Below are 16,131 nucleotides of genomic sequence, written 5' to 3'. Positions count from 1 at the left end.
TTCGATCACAGCCAAAGAGTTTTAGTCTATATGCAAAGCCTTATGTTAGCCACACCACTGCATTTTAGAGCAGTGAGACAGACTGCATCCCTGTCCCTCATGGCCACATGGTGAGCAGTTAGATCACTGTTTTGAAGTAAATGTATCTGAAAGTCTGTGTAATAATCAGAACTTTCACTAGCGAAACACATTTTCTACAATTTCATTCTAAACCTATTTGCATTTTAATGTACAATATTATCATTTTTGATGTTTGTGAACTTATCTTGAATTGCATACTACAGCAGTTTTGCTTGTAGATTCCTGAAACTTGTAATTAAAGTCCATTAATATTCAACTTGAAAACATAAAAAACATGCTTATGTGAGTGTCACTGCATTTCAAAGGCAATAAAATGTGTCGAGGAGGAAGTAATGTACAGCATATAAGTGGGTGTGATCAGGGATATGAGTGAAGTGGTAGCGGCTGCAGTAAGACAAGAGTAGTAGGCATTATCAGAGATAAAGGAGGTGCAGTGGTGAGTTTTCTTTTACATTTATAAGAATGTTATAGTTAAATGATAAACTGTGAACATTTGTGGAAAAATTACCCAGTTTAAAGGTTTTTCAGTAAATACATTATTAGAATTAGTTCTGTAGTTATTAGTATTGGTATTGTATCAACTTGATTTCAAAACATTCAAACATACAGTTTTTACTCCTAAATAACTTTTAGTCTGAATTTACTTTGTATACTAACTCCATTCAATGTTTCATCAGTAAAAAGTATTGAATTTTCTTCTTTCAAAGAATTTTATGCATAACACAGTTTTGTTTTTCAATTTACTTACCTTTGACAATATTTGTGTTATTTCATAATCTGTTTTATTCATGTGGACATGATGTACACATTTGAATCAAGTAAATAAAGTGCACTACTTCAATTTCAACTATTTTTTTCTTTTTTTATGACAGATTTTCCTGGACCTGAATGACCAAGAAATAAAAATGCCACAGAAATCGTTAGTCCAGAAGCTCTGGCACGTTTGTGCCCTAGTGTTTGTCCTTTCTGAAGGTTCTTTAAGCTGCAGAACCGGCAGCCAGCAGGAGTGTCTGGCTGCTCCTTTTGTCCCCGGTCACAACTTAGTTGGTGAGGGCTTTGATGTGGTAACGCTTCAGCGTAAAGGAGCTTATGTCAGCGACATGCAGACCTTTCTGACACCTTCTAACTCCTGCACGTTGTGTCAGAACCCTTTCATGAGCGGCGAGCTGCAGAAAGTTCCTCTTTCTGTGCTGGACTGGCGAGCCATCAACAGATGCAGCCTTCAGATCTCCAGTGCTGTCTTCTCCTCCGTCAGTGCTCTGCTGGAGAGCTCCACCTCGGTCATTGGGAATGACTGGAAGGTGGGCTTGAATCTGGCAGGACTGAGCAACCTGCAACTAGGAGGCAGCAAGTCCACCGAGTCAAGATTCGCAACCTCCAGAATCAAAGTGGACAAGACGTACTTCTCCTCCCACCAACTGAGCTGCACTTACTACAGGTTGGGTTTCATGGCCTTGATTTTTTTAAAGCTCAAACTCTAAACATCCCTAACTTAACCTGAAAAAGAATATTTTCCCTTACTCTAATATTTTTAACTCTAATTCTGGGTTTTTCTTGATCACTTGTTGTTTACGTAATTGATCCGAGCATCTGCAGACCAGGAGGATATCGCTGCTGTATGGACAAAACCTTGCATCTCCATTTTTATCATTTTTCATTTTTTAACATATTTTGAAAAAGGCAGTTGCCCTTTATGTTGTGTCAAAAATTCACGATGAATGGACCAACAGAAATGGTCCAAAATTACTTGAGGAAAATATTTCTCCTTTTACTTCCATTAAAAGTTAAAAACATTTACCCTTGTCCTGTAAAGTCACCTCTTTGGAGATACAAGGTTTTGTTCACACAGCAGCGATATACAGATAAATATTATAGACGTATATAATAGACATATACACCGATCAGGCATAACATTCTGACCACCTCCTTGTTTCTACACTCATTGTCCATTTTATCAGCTCCACTTACTATATAGGTGCACTTTGTAGTTCTACAGTTACAGACTGTAGTCCATCTGTTTCTCTGCATACTTTGTTAGCCCCCTTTTGCCCTTTTCTTCAGTGGTCAGGACCCCCATAGACCCTCACAGAGCAGGTACTATTTGGGTGGTGGATCATTCTCAGCACTGCAGTGACACTGACGTGGTGGTGGTGTGTTAGTGTGTGTTGCGCTGGTGCGAGTGGATCAGACACAGCAGTGCTGCTGGAGTTTTTAAACACTTTGTCCACTCACTGTCCACTCTATTAGACACTCCTACCTTGTCAGTCCACCTTGTAGATGGAAAGTCAGAGATGATAGCTCATCTGCTGCTGCACAGTTTGTGTTGATCATCCTCTAGTCCTTCATCAGTGGTCGCAGGACGCTGCCCACAGGACTCTGTTGGCTGGATATTTTTGGTTGGTGGACTATTCTCAGTCCAGCAGCGACACTGAGGTGTTTAAAAACTCCAGCAGCACTGCTGTGTCTGATCCACTCGCACCAGCGCAACACACACTAACACACCACCACCACGTCAGTGTTACTGCAGTGCTGAGAATGATCCACCACCCAAATAGTACCTGCTCTGTGAGGGTCCATGGGGGTCCTGACCACTGAAGAACGGGGTAAAAAGGTATGCAGAGAAACAGATGGACTACAGTCTGTAACTGTAGAACTACAAAGTGCACCTATATAGTAAGTGGAGCTGATAAAATGGACAATGAGCGTAGAAACAAGGAGGTGGTCAGAATGTTATGCGTGATCGGTGTATAAACTGATATAGACATAATCTATTAAATCAGCAAGACATCAGTGAAACGGCCAGGTTTATAAATACTTCTTTATTTCTTTTTTTCAGTTTTCGACTTCCAAGCCTTCCTCCTCTCAGTCCAGAGTTCCACCAGCATCTTCTGTCTTTACCCAAAGGCAACACGTCAAATGCCATGCAACAATATCGCCGCTTAATCGAGATTTATGGGACCCACTATATCCGCCAAGTCAACCTTGGTGGGAAGTTTAAAAGAGTGACCTCCATTCGCACGTGCTTGGCAACCCTCAACAGGGTCTCTGCTAGTCAGGTGAAGGACTGTCTGAACGTCGGTCTAAAGGCGGGGCTTGGGCTAGCTGACGCCTCCATTGCAGGAGGAAGCTGTAGAAACATCCTGACAAACCAAGATAGTGTTATGAGTTTTAGTGAAGGTCTTATGAACTACATGACCCAGATTTCTGGAGGGAATGGATGGCTTGGAGAGATTTCACTGACCAGAAACGACTCTGAAGGCTTCTACACTTGGCTTGGTAGCCTCAAACACACCCCAGACATCATAACCTATTCTGTCTTCCCTTTGCATGATCTGGTCAATGACACAGACGTGAGAAGAAACCTCCAAATGGCCATCACCCAGTACATTACAGAAAATGGGCAACCAAAGAATCCGTCGCCTCCACAGTGTGCAGGGAATCAACCCAACCTTTCTCCAAACTGCTGTCCTTTCAATGGCCACAGAGGAAGGCTAAGGGTGACCGTGATAAGGGCTTGGGGTCTAAAAGGCGATCCAGTGGGCAAAACCGAGGGGTACGTCAAACTTTGGTACGATGGAAGCTTCAGGCAAACCCAATGGATCAGATCAAATAACCCATGGTGGAACAAACAGTACGACTTCGGAAATGTTTACACCGGTCATCGCCTTAAAATGGAGGTATGGGATAAAGATGTCCGCTATGATGACCACCTGGGGGGCTGTTCTGTGAATCTGAGAAGAGGACTGTATCGGCAGAGCTGTGGACTGAATCACGGAGGCTTTGAGTTTTCCTTCCACCTTGAGTGTGACCCACACTTGACTGGGTCTCTCTGTAATATCTATTGGCCTTATCCGTAGTAATAGAGCATCCAAAAAAAGAAACGAAAATGGTTGAGAAGGACAAAAAAAGTATGGTAGATCTGTCCAAAGGAACCACATATTCAAGAGGGAATCATCAGGAGAGCCACATGTCCAGCAAATTATCAAGGGTCTACCTGTTTAGGAAATCGGCTCATTTCTCTTCCCCCAACATACGACTAAAATGCAGACAATATAAAGTGATGCATGCAACCTTCCTATCTTATCGCCTTATAGCCTTATATACCCAGCATGGACTTTGTAAGCAGTGCACTCACTTTTTTCCCGCTTCAAAGTATCTTGTCTATATTTTATCTTGACTACGTTGGCTCATAAGGGGTTAAATAATTAACAGTTTGTAGTTCATACATTGTGTAATTGTGCCTATAACTGTATGTCTCATTGAAATAAGACTTGTAAATCTTGTGAGTTGATGTAAATGTTTTTTTCCTGTATAAATAAACAGGTACGCATTTGTATTTCTAATGAGTTATTCACTTGCATATTGTATTCGCAACTGAACAAAGCAATTTATTAACATGCTATAACAGACACATGAATGATATGATACATGAAATGATACATTACATTCTTTTTTGATTTATTCGTCAAATCACATCCACAATCACCCTGCAATGAGCATGTAATTAGACATGAACATTAACTGAACTGAAACAGCCATTAGGAATCTTTGATGTCAACCACATCTGACTGCTAGCCTGGCCAGTTATCTACAGGTTAATAAGCCCAGCTAATAAAGCATTAGTGTAACTTTTACCTTAGGGATACAAAAAAATTGTTAAGAAAACGACGATTCTGTCTTTATTCAGCACAAAATGGCTAAAAGAGATGAGTTCTTCACCCATTCAGACAAAAAAGAAGAAACAAGAAGGAAGGTATCTAGAAAGCCAGGTAACTTTTAGCTTATTATCCTCCTCAAATGAGTCATTGTTGCCGTTTAAGTAATCCATTCTGTCCATACAGTAACCTGCAGTAACATTAGCTGCTTCTGCATTAGGTATTTAGTTAGTTAGTTAGTTAGTAAGGAAGGAAGGAAGGAAGGAAGGAAAAATAGCCCACCCATAGGAATCCCCCCCAAGTAATTTCCAAAAGTTCTTCCTGCCTTACAGTGACATAATCAGAAGGGGGTTTCCTAGTCTTTACACTTGGAAATCTCACTTAAGTGTCCACCTGGGCACGACTGTAGGATGTGAGTAAGCATGTTTACGACTGACGTTAGAGATGGTTTTCCATTTTGTCCGTCCCTTTAATTAAGAACACGTGAACCCGCATTAAGGTGCACATGATTTAAAATATTTGGTGGTTAAAGATGCATCATTAGCTTATTAGCTAAACAAACTGTTTGGAAAAAGTAGTTACCATTATTTCTACCAGTATACCACCAGTAGCTTCATATGTGTATGTAGTTAATGTTAGAGTTGGCTAATGTCAGCTAGTCATATCAATCAATCAGCCTTTATTTAACCTCAGAGAACATTGAGGGTGACCCGAGTCAATGCATTAAAAAGGGACTGATAATGTGTAAGAACATATCAAATAATAAAAGTCAATTTAATAATAAAAATGACAGAAAAAATAATAATAAAAAAATTAATATCATCATCATCATCATCATCATCATCATCGTCATAATAAGGGTGGAGCTGAAGCTGCTGTGAGCCAATCACAGAAAGAAGAGTCCATGCTTTGTCTCATTAAATAGCCTCTTTTTGAACTGATCAAATGGGAACCATAACTATTAAGATATTTTCAACATGGTGTTTATGTCCTATACTATTGAAATATGTGGTATAAACCGAACAAAATACTTAATTTATTGTCAAAATAGACAAAATAGTAGGTTGCCATTTACTTTGCAATTCAAATGGTTGCTCTTCCTCTTGTCCATTGCGTGTTGAACAGCAAACGATCTAATTTTACTTAAATATATCATGTAGCCTTTGAAACCTCGGCAAGAATTTGACGTTTCCCAAAAGAAAAAAAAACGTATTTATTTTCCATAGAACTGGGTCCAGATTTTTGTACATATACGCTAATTCCAAACTTGATGCCTGCACTGGAGCAGTGTAAGACTGGGAAGTTTGTGGAATGATCCAAAACACTTGTTTTTTACCTTTTCACAGATAAACAGGTGAATAGGTAGCAGGTGATGCTATCATGATTGCATATAAAAGAAACATTCATAAAAAGGTCTTTCGCCACTTCGCGAAAAACTGCATGGGCCACGAATCCAGCAGTTTAAGAACAATGCAATGCATGATTACAACTGAGGGATTTCACCACGTACATTCTCAAACGATTCAGAGAATCTTGAGAAACCCCAAAAATAAAATTATCAGCATTGAAAATAAGCATAACAGGTCTTCTTTAATTGCTAGCCTTCATAACTTCAGAACAGTTAAAGGTACAAACATGATCCATGCATCAGGACATTCAGCAGACCCAACCCCTAACTAGAAAACATGACATCATCAAGCTGTGACGTCAGCACCAGTGAGTAATTCGGATGATATTATTGCTCTGTTTTTTAGCCTTCATATTCCAGCAAAAAAGGCGAAAAAAGGTGATAAAACTGCCTTTCACTGCACTGAGTGCACTTTCCCTCAAAATCACACAAACAGGCCCTAAAACACATTTTTAAAAGACAAATAACAATGAATATGACAAATATTATAAAATTAATCATATCTAGCTCTGTCTGTCAGTTTACATTGATTTTGAGTATTAAAAATATCTGATATTAAATATGCAACTCAATACGTAATTAAAACTAATGACTGCCTTTCTGGGTATTGGAGTTTCAGCACTCAGCATGAATCCAAGAGGACAGAAAATCAATAAACACACAACAACAACAACAACAACAACAACAACAACAACACGTCCACCTTATGCTAATTGTTTATTTTTACTCATAATAACCATTTTTGGTTATTGTTACATAATAACAGAATGAATCACCTTCAAAATGATTGCACTTTCAGCTCACAGACACTCCAGACTAACAATTTCTGAAAAGGTATCTGAGGTGCAACTTATTTTCAAGATCTCTATAAATAAAAAACTACAAAATTTAGCAGGTGCTGGGTACATTTTTGATCAGAAATGACCCAAATTCATAAAGATATCAGATTTCTGTCAGCATTTACATGTCAAACAATGGCATATCTGAGCAGCCCAGGGCCTTCTGAAAATAACAACATATGGCATGTGTGACTGTCTCATGTAAATACTTTAGAATTGCAATTGTAATTGACCCAAAGTTCTAGGGTTCTAAAGGTTTTAAGGAAAGGTGAAGCAACACAGTGGTAAACATCCCTGTCCCAACTTTTTTGGAACTCCCTGCAGGCATTTGAGTTAAAATATGTGTACAGATAAAATCAATAAAGTTAATTAGTTAAAGTACAAAATATATTTTCTTTGTACTGTTTTCTATTGACTACAGGTTAAAAAGGATTTGAAAATCTGTTTTTATTTACATTTACATTTTTCCTACTGTACTGAACCTACTCTGGAATCTGATTTGTATAATTAGATGCAAATGAATTACACTGCATTTACTGAATTTCTTACACTGTGTTGAGAGAGCTACAAAACAAACTCAACAGTTAAACTGGTGTTGTTAGTCAGCATGACAGGAACAGAAGTTTAGACGTTTCATCTGTATCCAGAGTCTCCCGCACTGCTGCATGTGTGAATGAATGTTACTGTATTGCTGTTTACAAGGAAGTTGTGTACAGTGCCAAGTCGAAATGACATTTTTATGAAAAGGCAGTAACAGTTTTCTGTTACGTAACGTTGGAGACAAACTGGTCTCACGTTTTGTTCATATGCTGAGGATAGAATAACAAAAGGTTCACAAATACACGTGTAAACAATACACCTGGCTCAGTGGTCTGCACTTTTCCAACAGACAGTCTTAAAAATCTATTATTCATTTGATCTAATTTTATATTGTGAGTGTTTTTTAGAGTAATCTTTAAATGCTGTATGGGACTACATTGCTAATATCTGTATTGAAAGATTCGATATCAAGAAAAAGTTATGGGACAAAACAAAATATCTCCACTGTGGCTGGACTGAGGGCATCACTTGCACTATCAGCACCCCTGCAGACACTGTCACTGTGTTATTTTCATTTCATGTTTATATATGTATGAAAATCTGCTTGCATATAGTAGATACATCAGTGTTAATGATATATATAAATATATATATATATATAAATATATATATATATATATATATATATATATATATATATATATATATATATATATATATATATATTATGGCAAGCCAAACAGGAAATATTTAATGAACATTGATATATATGGAATGAACATTGATATATATACAATGAACTTTAATATATATATAATGAACTTTGATATATATACAATGAACATTGATATATATGGAATGAACTTTGATATATATGGAATGAACATTGATATATATACAATGAACATTGATATATATACAATGAACTTTAATATATATATATAATGAACTTTGATATATATACAATGAACATTGATATATATGGAATGAACTTTGATATATATGGAATGAACATTGATATATATGGAATGAACATTGATATATATACAATGAACTTTGATATATATGGAATGAACATTGATATATATGGAATGAACTTTGATATATATACAATGAACTTTGATATATATGGAATGAACATTGATATATATACAATGAACATTGATATATATGGAATGAACTTTGATATATATACAATGAACTTTAATATATATATATATATAATGAACTTTGATATATATACAATGAACATTGATATATATGGAATGAACTTTGATATATATGGAATGAACATTGATATATATACAATGAACTTTGATATATATGGAATGAACATTGATATATATTGAATGAACATTGATATATATATGGAATGAACATTGATATATATACAATGAACTTTGATATATATACAATGAACTTTGACATATATGGAATGGACATTGATATATATTGAATGAAAGTCGCTGTTGAAGGGTTGAGGATGGCCAAGAAAAACTGTACATCAATAAATGGGCATTAACAAACTCCAGGTGGAGCTTAAAGGAAGGGAATTCTGATAAAGTGACCAGTATCTATACACATTGATCCTGTGGACAGAGTGACCTGAGAGTGGCTGATATATGATGTGAAGACACAGATGGGTGGAGTTTCAATATATACACAATTTGACATGGTGCAGAAGAAGAGTCAGATGAGGCCATAGCTTCTGTTTGAAAAATGCTCTTTTATTGAGAGTGAGGGAAAACAGTGCCACTTGAAAAGCAACTGAAAATTGAGGTAGGTCACTCCTAGCCCTGCTCTTTCTTCTGAGGGTCACCAAACACAAACACACTCTCCCTAACTCTGAGCTGGACACAAAATAACAGAGTAAACAAACACATACACACACTGTAACTGAAGAACAACAACATAGCAACATTAAATAACAATGTAAACAGTCTGTTTGGGGGTGTGGGGGGGTGCAAGGCTACAACACACACAACCCCAAAAGTCCCTCTCTGTCCAAACAAAACATTTTATGAATTATATTATTCATTTTTTCATCTCAATGTTCGATCCATGTACATCAATGTTCAATATATATACATTTTCATTCAATATATATCAAAGTTCATTGTATATATTTCAATGTTCATTCCATATATATCAAAGTTCATTGTATATATATCAATGTTCATTCCATATATATCAAAGTTCATTGTATATATATCAAAGATCATTCCATATATATCAATGTTCATTCCATATATATCAAAGTTCATTGTATATATATCAAAGTTCATTCCACATATATCAATGTTCATTCCATATATATCAAAGTTCATTGTATATATATCAATGTTCATTCCATATACATCAAAGTTCATTGTATATATATCAAAGTTCATTCAATATATATCAATGTTCATTCCATATATATCAATGTTCATTCCATATATATCAAAGTTCATTCCATATATATCAATGTTAATTGTATATATATCAAAGTTCATTCCATATATATCAAAGTTCATTGTATATATATCAATATTCATTCCATATATATCAATGTTCATTAAATATTTCCTGTTTGACTTGCCATAATACACTGCTCAAAAAAATAAAGGGAACACTCAAATAACACATCCTAGATCTGAATGAATGAAATATTCTCATTGAATACTTTGTTCTGTACAAAGTTGAATGTGCTGACAACAAAATCACACAAAAATCATCAATGGAAATCAAATTTATTAACCAATGGAGGCCTGGATTTGGAGTCACACACAAAATTAAAGTGGAAAAACACACTACAGGCTGATCCAACTTTGATGTAATGTCCTTAAAACAAGTCAAAATGAGGCTCAGTATTGTGTGTGGCCTCCCCGTGCCTGTATGACCTCCCTACAACGCCTGGGCATGCTCCCGATGAGGTGGCGGATGGTCTCCTGAGGGATCTCCTCCCAGACCTGGACTAAAGCATCCGCCAACTCGTGGACAGTCTGTGGTGCAACGTGACGTTGGTGGATGGAGCGAGACATGATGTCCCAGATGTGCTCAGTCGGATTCAGGTCTGGGGAACGGGCGGGCCAGTCCATAGCTTCAATGCCTTCATCTTGCAGGAACTGCTGACACACTCCAGCCACATGAGGTCTAGCATTGTCCTGCATTAGGAGGAACCCAGGGCCAACTGCACCAGCATATGGTCTCACAAGGGGTCTGAGGATCTCATCTCGGTACCTAATGGCAGTCAGGCTACCTCTGGCGAGCACATGGAGGGCTGTGCGGCCCTCCAAAGAAATGCCACCCCACACCATTACTGACCCACTGCCAAACCGGTCATGCTGAAGGATGTTGCAGGCAGCAGATCACTCTCCACGGCGTCTCCAGACTCTGTCACGTCTGTCACATGTGCTCAGTGTAAACCTGGTTTCATCTGTGAAGAGCACAGGGCGCCAGTGGCGAATTTGCCAATCCTGGTGTTCTGCACGGTGTTGGGCTGTGAGCACAACCCCCATCTGTGGACGTCAGGCCCCCATACCATCCTCATGGAGTCGGTTTCTAACCGTTTCTGCAGACACATGCACATTTGTGGCCTGCTGGAGATCATTTTGCAGGGCTCTGGCAGTGCTCCTCCTGTTCCTCCTTGCACAAAGGCGGAGGTAGCGGTCCTGCTGCTGGGTTGTTGCCCTCCTACGGCCTCCTCCACGTCTCCTGGTGTACTGGCCTGTCTCCTGGTAGCGCCTCCAGGCTCTGGACACTACGCTGACAGACACAGCAAACCTTCTTGCCACAGCTCGCATTGATGTGCCATCCTGGATGAGCTGCACTACCTGAGCCACTTGTGTGGGTTGTAGAGTCCGTCTCATGCTACCACGAGTGTGAAAGCCCCACCAACATTCAAAAGTGACCAAAACATCAGCCAGAAAGCATAGGTACTGAGAAGTGGTCTGTGGTCCCCACCTGCAGAACCACTCCTTTATTGAGTGTGTCTTGCTAATCGCCAATGATTTCCACCTGTTGTCTATTCCATTTGCACAACAGCATGTGAAATTGATTGTCAATCAGTGTTGCTTCCTAAGTGGACAGTTTGATTTCACAGAAGTTTGATTTACTTGGAGTTATATTGTGTTGTTTAAGTGTTCCCTTTATTTTTTTGAGCAGTGTATATATATATATATATATATATATATATATATATATATATATATATATATATATATATATATATATATATGTATATATATATACACACATATATATATATCCTGTTTGAATGGCTCATCTGAAGCTTCACTTCATGTTTTTATGTTCTTTGATTAATCCAGTTTTATCTTTTCTACGATAAGTTTTAACAGCCAGAAATTTTTTCCAGCAAGATTCCCTGCACCTCACTGAGGGACCATCTGATTTGATCAGTCACGGTATGAATACATTTCAGTTCATGTGAATAAGTTGTGTATCTTTAAACATAGTTAAACTGTTAATAGATGTGTTCACATAAATCATATGTAAATATACTAAAATAGCTAAAATCATATACTCCTAACCATGATATTGCATGTAGGTTCATTTAAATATTTTTCCAAATAGCGAGAGTTTTGAAAACTTTGAAGCTTTTCTAATGAATGTGCAGGAGACTCATTTCAGAAAGAAAAGATTGCAAATTCACAAACTAATGTATTGGATAAATTTGACATTCTTATTAATAGAAACAGCCTTTTTATCTTAAATGATTCATACAATACAGATATACATATCGCTGTTGTCGGAAGAAAAACTCATATCTCCAAAACGATAACTTTGCAGGAGAAGGAAAAGACCTACTTTACTTTTAATGTAAGTCAATGGAACCAGACTTTTTTCCAAGTCATTTTGGGCCGTTTCGTTTGGTCCATTCATCATGAAATTTACAAACAATGTAAAGAACAACAGGTATTTTCAAATTATGTCAAAAACTGAAAAACGTCAAAAATGGAGATACAAGGTTTTCTTCCGACAACAGCGATATATTTGACTTGGACTCGACTCTTTAAACAGATGATTCTTCAAGGGTTCTTTAGTAATGGTTTAGTAATTGTTCTATATAGAATAATTTACTAAAGAACCCTTGAAGAACCATGCTTTCTAAGAGTGATATGGACTTTATTCTCATAATAACTGTTTCATTTCAAATCCTGGATTACAATGTGTTATAGATTATGACCTACAACAAACAAATACGGCTATCTGGAATGTTAAAAAAATGAAAAAATGTTAGGTAATATTTATCAGTGCATTGTTTTTCATCTCTTTGCCTTTTCTAGGTCCATTACTGGTGCAAAGCCACGCCCCAGCTGCTAGAGATGTGATACACATTAAACCACATTCAGGTTCGGAAACCCCTCAAACTGCTTCATTTATTTTGTCTGCTAGACAGAAAAGAAGCAAACTCATAATCTCACTGATCTTGTTGTAAGACGCAAAACATAACTGTTGATGTATTGAGATTCATTTTGAACCATTTCTGTCCTTATAATGTAAAAAAAAAACAGGCAACACTTACAACCAGTGTAAAAAACTGAAGAGCGAAAACAAAAATATGATATTATTCGGTGTTTTTACATCTGTTTTTCAGGTTTTCCAGGTTAGCCCATGGTGCATGATCAGTTCCCAGCTGCTGAGGATGTGATTTACACCATCCCACCATCTTCAGGTTAGAAAATTCTTCAACTTTCATTTGCTATCTATCTACAACAGAAACAATCAAACGTATTAAAGAGTAACTTCATAGAAGTTGGAAAAAGTCCATGGGGGTCCTGACCACTGAAGAACAGGGTAAAAGGGGGCTAACAAAGTATCAGAGAAACAGATGGACTACAGTCTGTAACTGTAGAACTACAAAGTGCACCTATATAGTAAGTGGAGCTGATAAAATGGACAATGAGCGTTGAAACAAGGAGGTGGTCATAATGTTATGCCTGATCTGTGTACATCCCACCATCTTCAGATTAGAAACTTCAACTTTTTAATTTGCTGTCTTTCCTAAACAAAACAAAGCAAGTAATAATCATCACAGTCTTCATAGATGATGGAATAAGAAGTTTAACACCTCTTAACACAAGACTTTTCTTATTGTTAGATATTTTACACCATTTTTATTAGTCTATTTGTAGTGTAAAAGACAGGGAGTGTTTACAATTAGTGTAAAAATAAAAATGAGTTATTATTCCATGTGCTCTGTGTTTATGTATACTTACGTCTGTTTTTTGGGTTTTCCAGGTCAGCCCATGGTGCAGAACCAGTTCCCAGCTGAGGATGTGATTCATGCCATCCCATCATCTTCAGGTTAGAAACGTCTTCAGCTTTTTTAATTGCTATCTATGTACAACAGAAACAAAACAAACTTATTAAAGAGTAACTTCATAGAAGATGGAAAAAGAAGACTTAACACCTCTTAATGTAATATTTTTATTATTATTAGTTATTTTAGACCATTTCTGTTGGTCTATATGTATTGCAATGTTCACATAAAGAGCAGTTGGTGTTTTTAAATGGTGTATAAAGCTTTTTACTTCCATCAGGTCCATCCATAGTGCAGAGCCACTTTCTAGCTTCTGAAAATGTGCTTTTCATCACACCACCTTCAGGTGAGAAGGACCTTCAGCTGTTTTAATCGCTAATCGCTGGACAAAACAGAAGCAAAATTATAATCTTATATCTCCTTTCTTGTAAGAAAACCTTGAATCTATGAAATGGTATCCTCATAGAAGAAGAAAAAAATACTTAACAATGTTACAAGATGTTATTAGAAGTCATTTTGCTGGTATTTTTAAATGGTATTACAAATAGAAACAAACGTGACAGTTTGTTTGAAATCAAGTTCAATACTTTGACTCAATTCTATCACATTGTTTTGTAAATCAACTCAAGACTGGGATGGCTCAATGCCTCTGCTCACTCCTGTCTGGGTCACTCCCTTCATGAACCACTATGGTTCAGGTGTTTGGCCTCCTCATCATCCTGAAAGCATTGATGACATTGATCAGAGACACACGACTGAGCTTCCTTCCAGGCATATGGAGAAGAGGGGGACAGAGAGGCAGAGAGACAGGGAGCTAGGAGGAAGCAGGAGAAGTGCTGTGAAGTCCAAGAAAAGGCTGATGAACTTGACTGTCCATGCAGGAGGGCTCGACTGGACTCCAGTGAGGAGATTTTTCATGTACTGATCAAACCTGATACTACGATTTATGAGGATGGACAGATCACCTTCTCTGAGGAGATTATGGACATGCTTGAAGCTGTGTCACATATTCTGGCTCTAGCTAAAGAGATGGGGTTCTCAGTCTGACTGTATTGCACAACATGATCCTGACTTGTTGTTTATTCTCTACATAACTGATAGTTACAAAGCTGATAAGTTTCCTCTCTGATTTTTTAAGGTTTTAAGTTTCATTTCTATGCATTTCTATTGATTTTGCTCAAATGCTCCATCCTAACCCATTCGTTTTGGACTCGTTCAGGAGCGCCCTCTAGCGTTTGAGAAACCTGTAAGACAGAATTACCAGAGAGGTACCAGAGAGGTAATTCTCCTCTCTGCAAGTTCTCTGGTTTAGTACCATTCACCTCTTCTCATTCACTCACATGTGCTCTTTTGCATTTTGCCGTCATATATTTGATATAATGGGAGAAATATGAAGTGGCCAGGCACCTCTTAAACTGGCTGTATGTTAACTATGCATGTTACCGCTGGATGTCTCTAGTGGCACCATGTGGCACTATGTGTAATAGAGCTAGTGTCACATAGTGGCGAAAGTTGTTATTGCAAGCCTAGACTTTGCTTGTGGGTACTGACAGAGTTCAGTATTTGATTTTATGTTTCTTCCTATTTATCATTGTTTTTAAGTGCATAGTGTTTTATTATTGTTGTTGTTTGCAGTTACTTAGATGTGTTCTAATCAGTTTATTTGTTCTATTTAGCAACCACACACATTCAAGCCTTTAAGCAGCTGCTCAAAGCCAGTGGGTGATCATGTGGTAGAGATGATAAAAAGGGAAAATCCCCAGGGAAGTTCTTCTCATCACTTCTGACCCTAATGGGACACCCACAAATTTCAGACAACTACAACTGAGGTAAAGGAAAATCTGGCAGGTTTGACTTTTGGCCGCCGCTTAAATAAATAAGCTCTGCTAAATGCTTCCATCTAGTGGCAAAGTCATGGAATTGCAAGTTCTTTCTTCTTTTATACCTGCTTGCAACATTTTTGATGCAGCCTGAAGTAATATTTATGAATAAACATTTTATATATGTATCACATTGGCAGTTTTTTTTTATTGAGTATTTTGGGATAAATGTTTAGAACTAGCTGCTCTCTTTTGGTTTAGAAACGTACGATTTTTGAAAAACATTTGTAAACTTAATGGTGGTTATGTTGAAAACTACAATACATTTGTAACTGATTTTGTTTAACCGTTTAATGTTCTGCTCAACCATTTTGTAGAGCAAATTTTGGGTCACTGTATATGCCACAAAGAGCCATCTCGACCATTTGGTAGACTTGAATATTTAAAAAATTGTGGGGTCAAAAAAAAAAAGAAAAAAAAACAAACAAACACCAATTTTTTCTTATTATGGCCAAAAAACCCA

At 37.3% G+C, this 16,131-nt stretch overlaps 1 protein-coding gene across 1 annotated transcript; it reads left to right on the top strand.

Moving 5' to 3' along the window:
• Window positions 1–403: 403 nt before the first annotated feature.
• Window positions 404–3,954, top strand: LOC118822366 (perforin-1-like). Its single transcript, XM_036591380.1, has 3 exons — window positions 404–517; window positions 954–1,519; window positions 2,918–3,954. Exons 2-3 carry the CDS (start codon window positions 987–989, stop codon window positions 3,936–3,938), a joined length of 1,554 nt encoding a protein of 517 aa, XP_036447273.1. The 5' UTR covers window positions 404–517; window positions 954–986; the 3' UTR covers window positions 3,939–3,954.
• The last annotated feature ends 12,177 nt before the right edge of the window (window positions 3,955–16,131 follow it).

This window comes from Colossoma macropomum, unplaced genomic scaffold, assembly GCF_904425465.1.
Source record: "Colossoma macropomum unplaced genomic scaffold, Colossoma_macropomum, whole genome shotgun sequence".
Taxonomy (NCBI): domain Eukaryota; kingdom Metazoa; phylum Chordata; class Actinopteri; order Characiformes; family Serrasalmidae; genus Colossoma; species Colossoma macropomum.
This window is presented reverse-complemented; position numbering and strand designations above follow the sequence as displayed.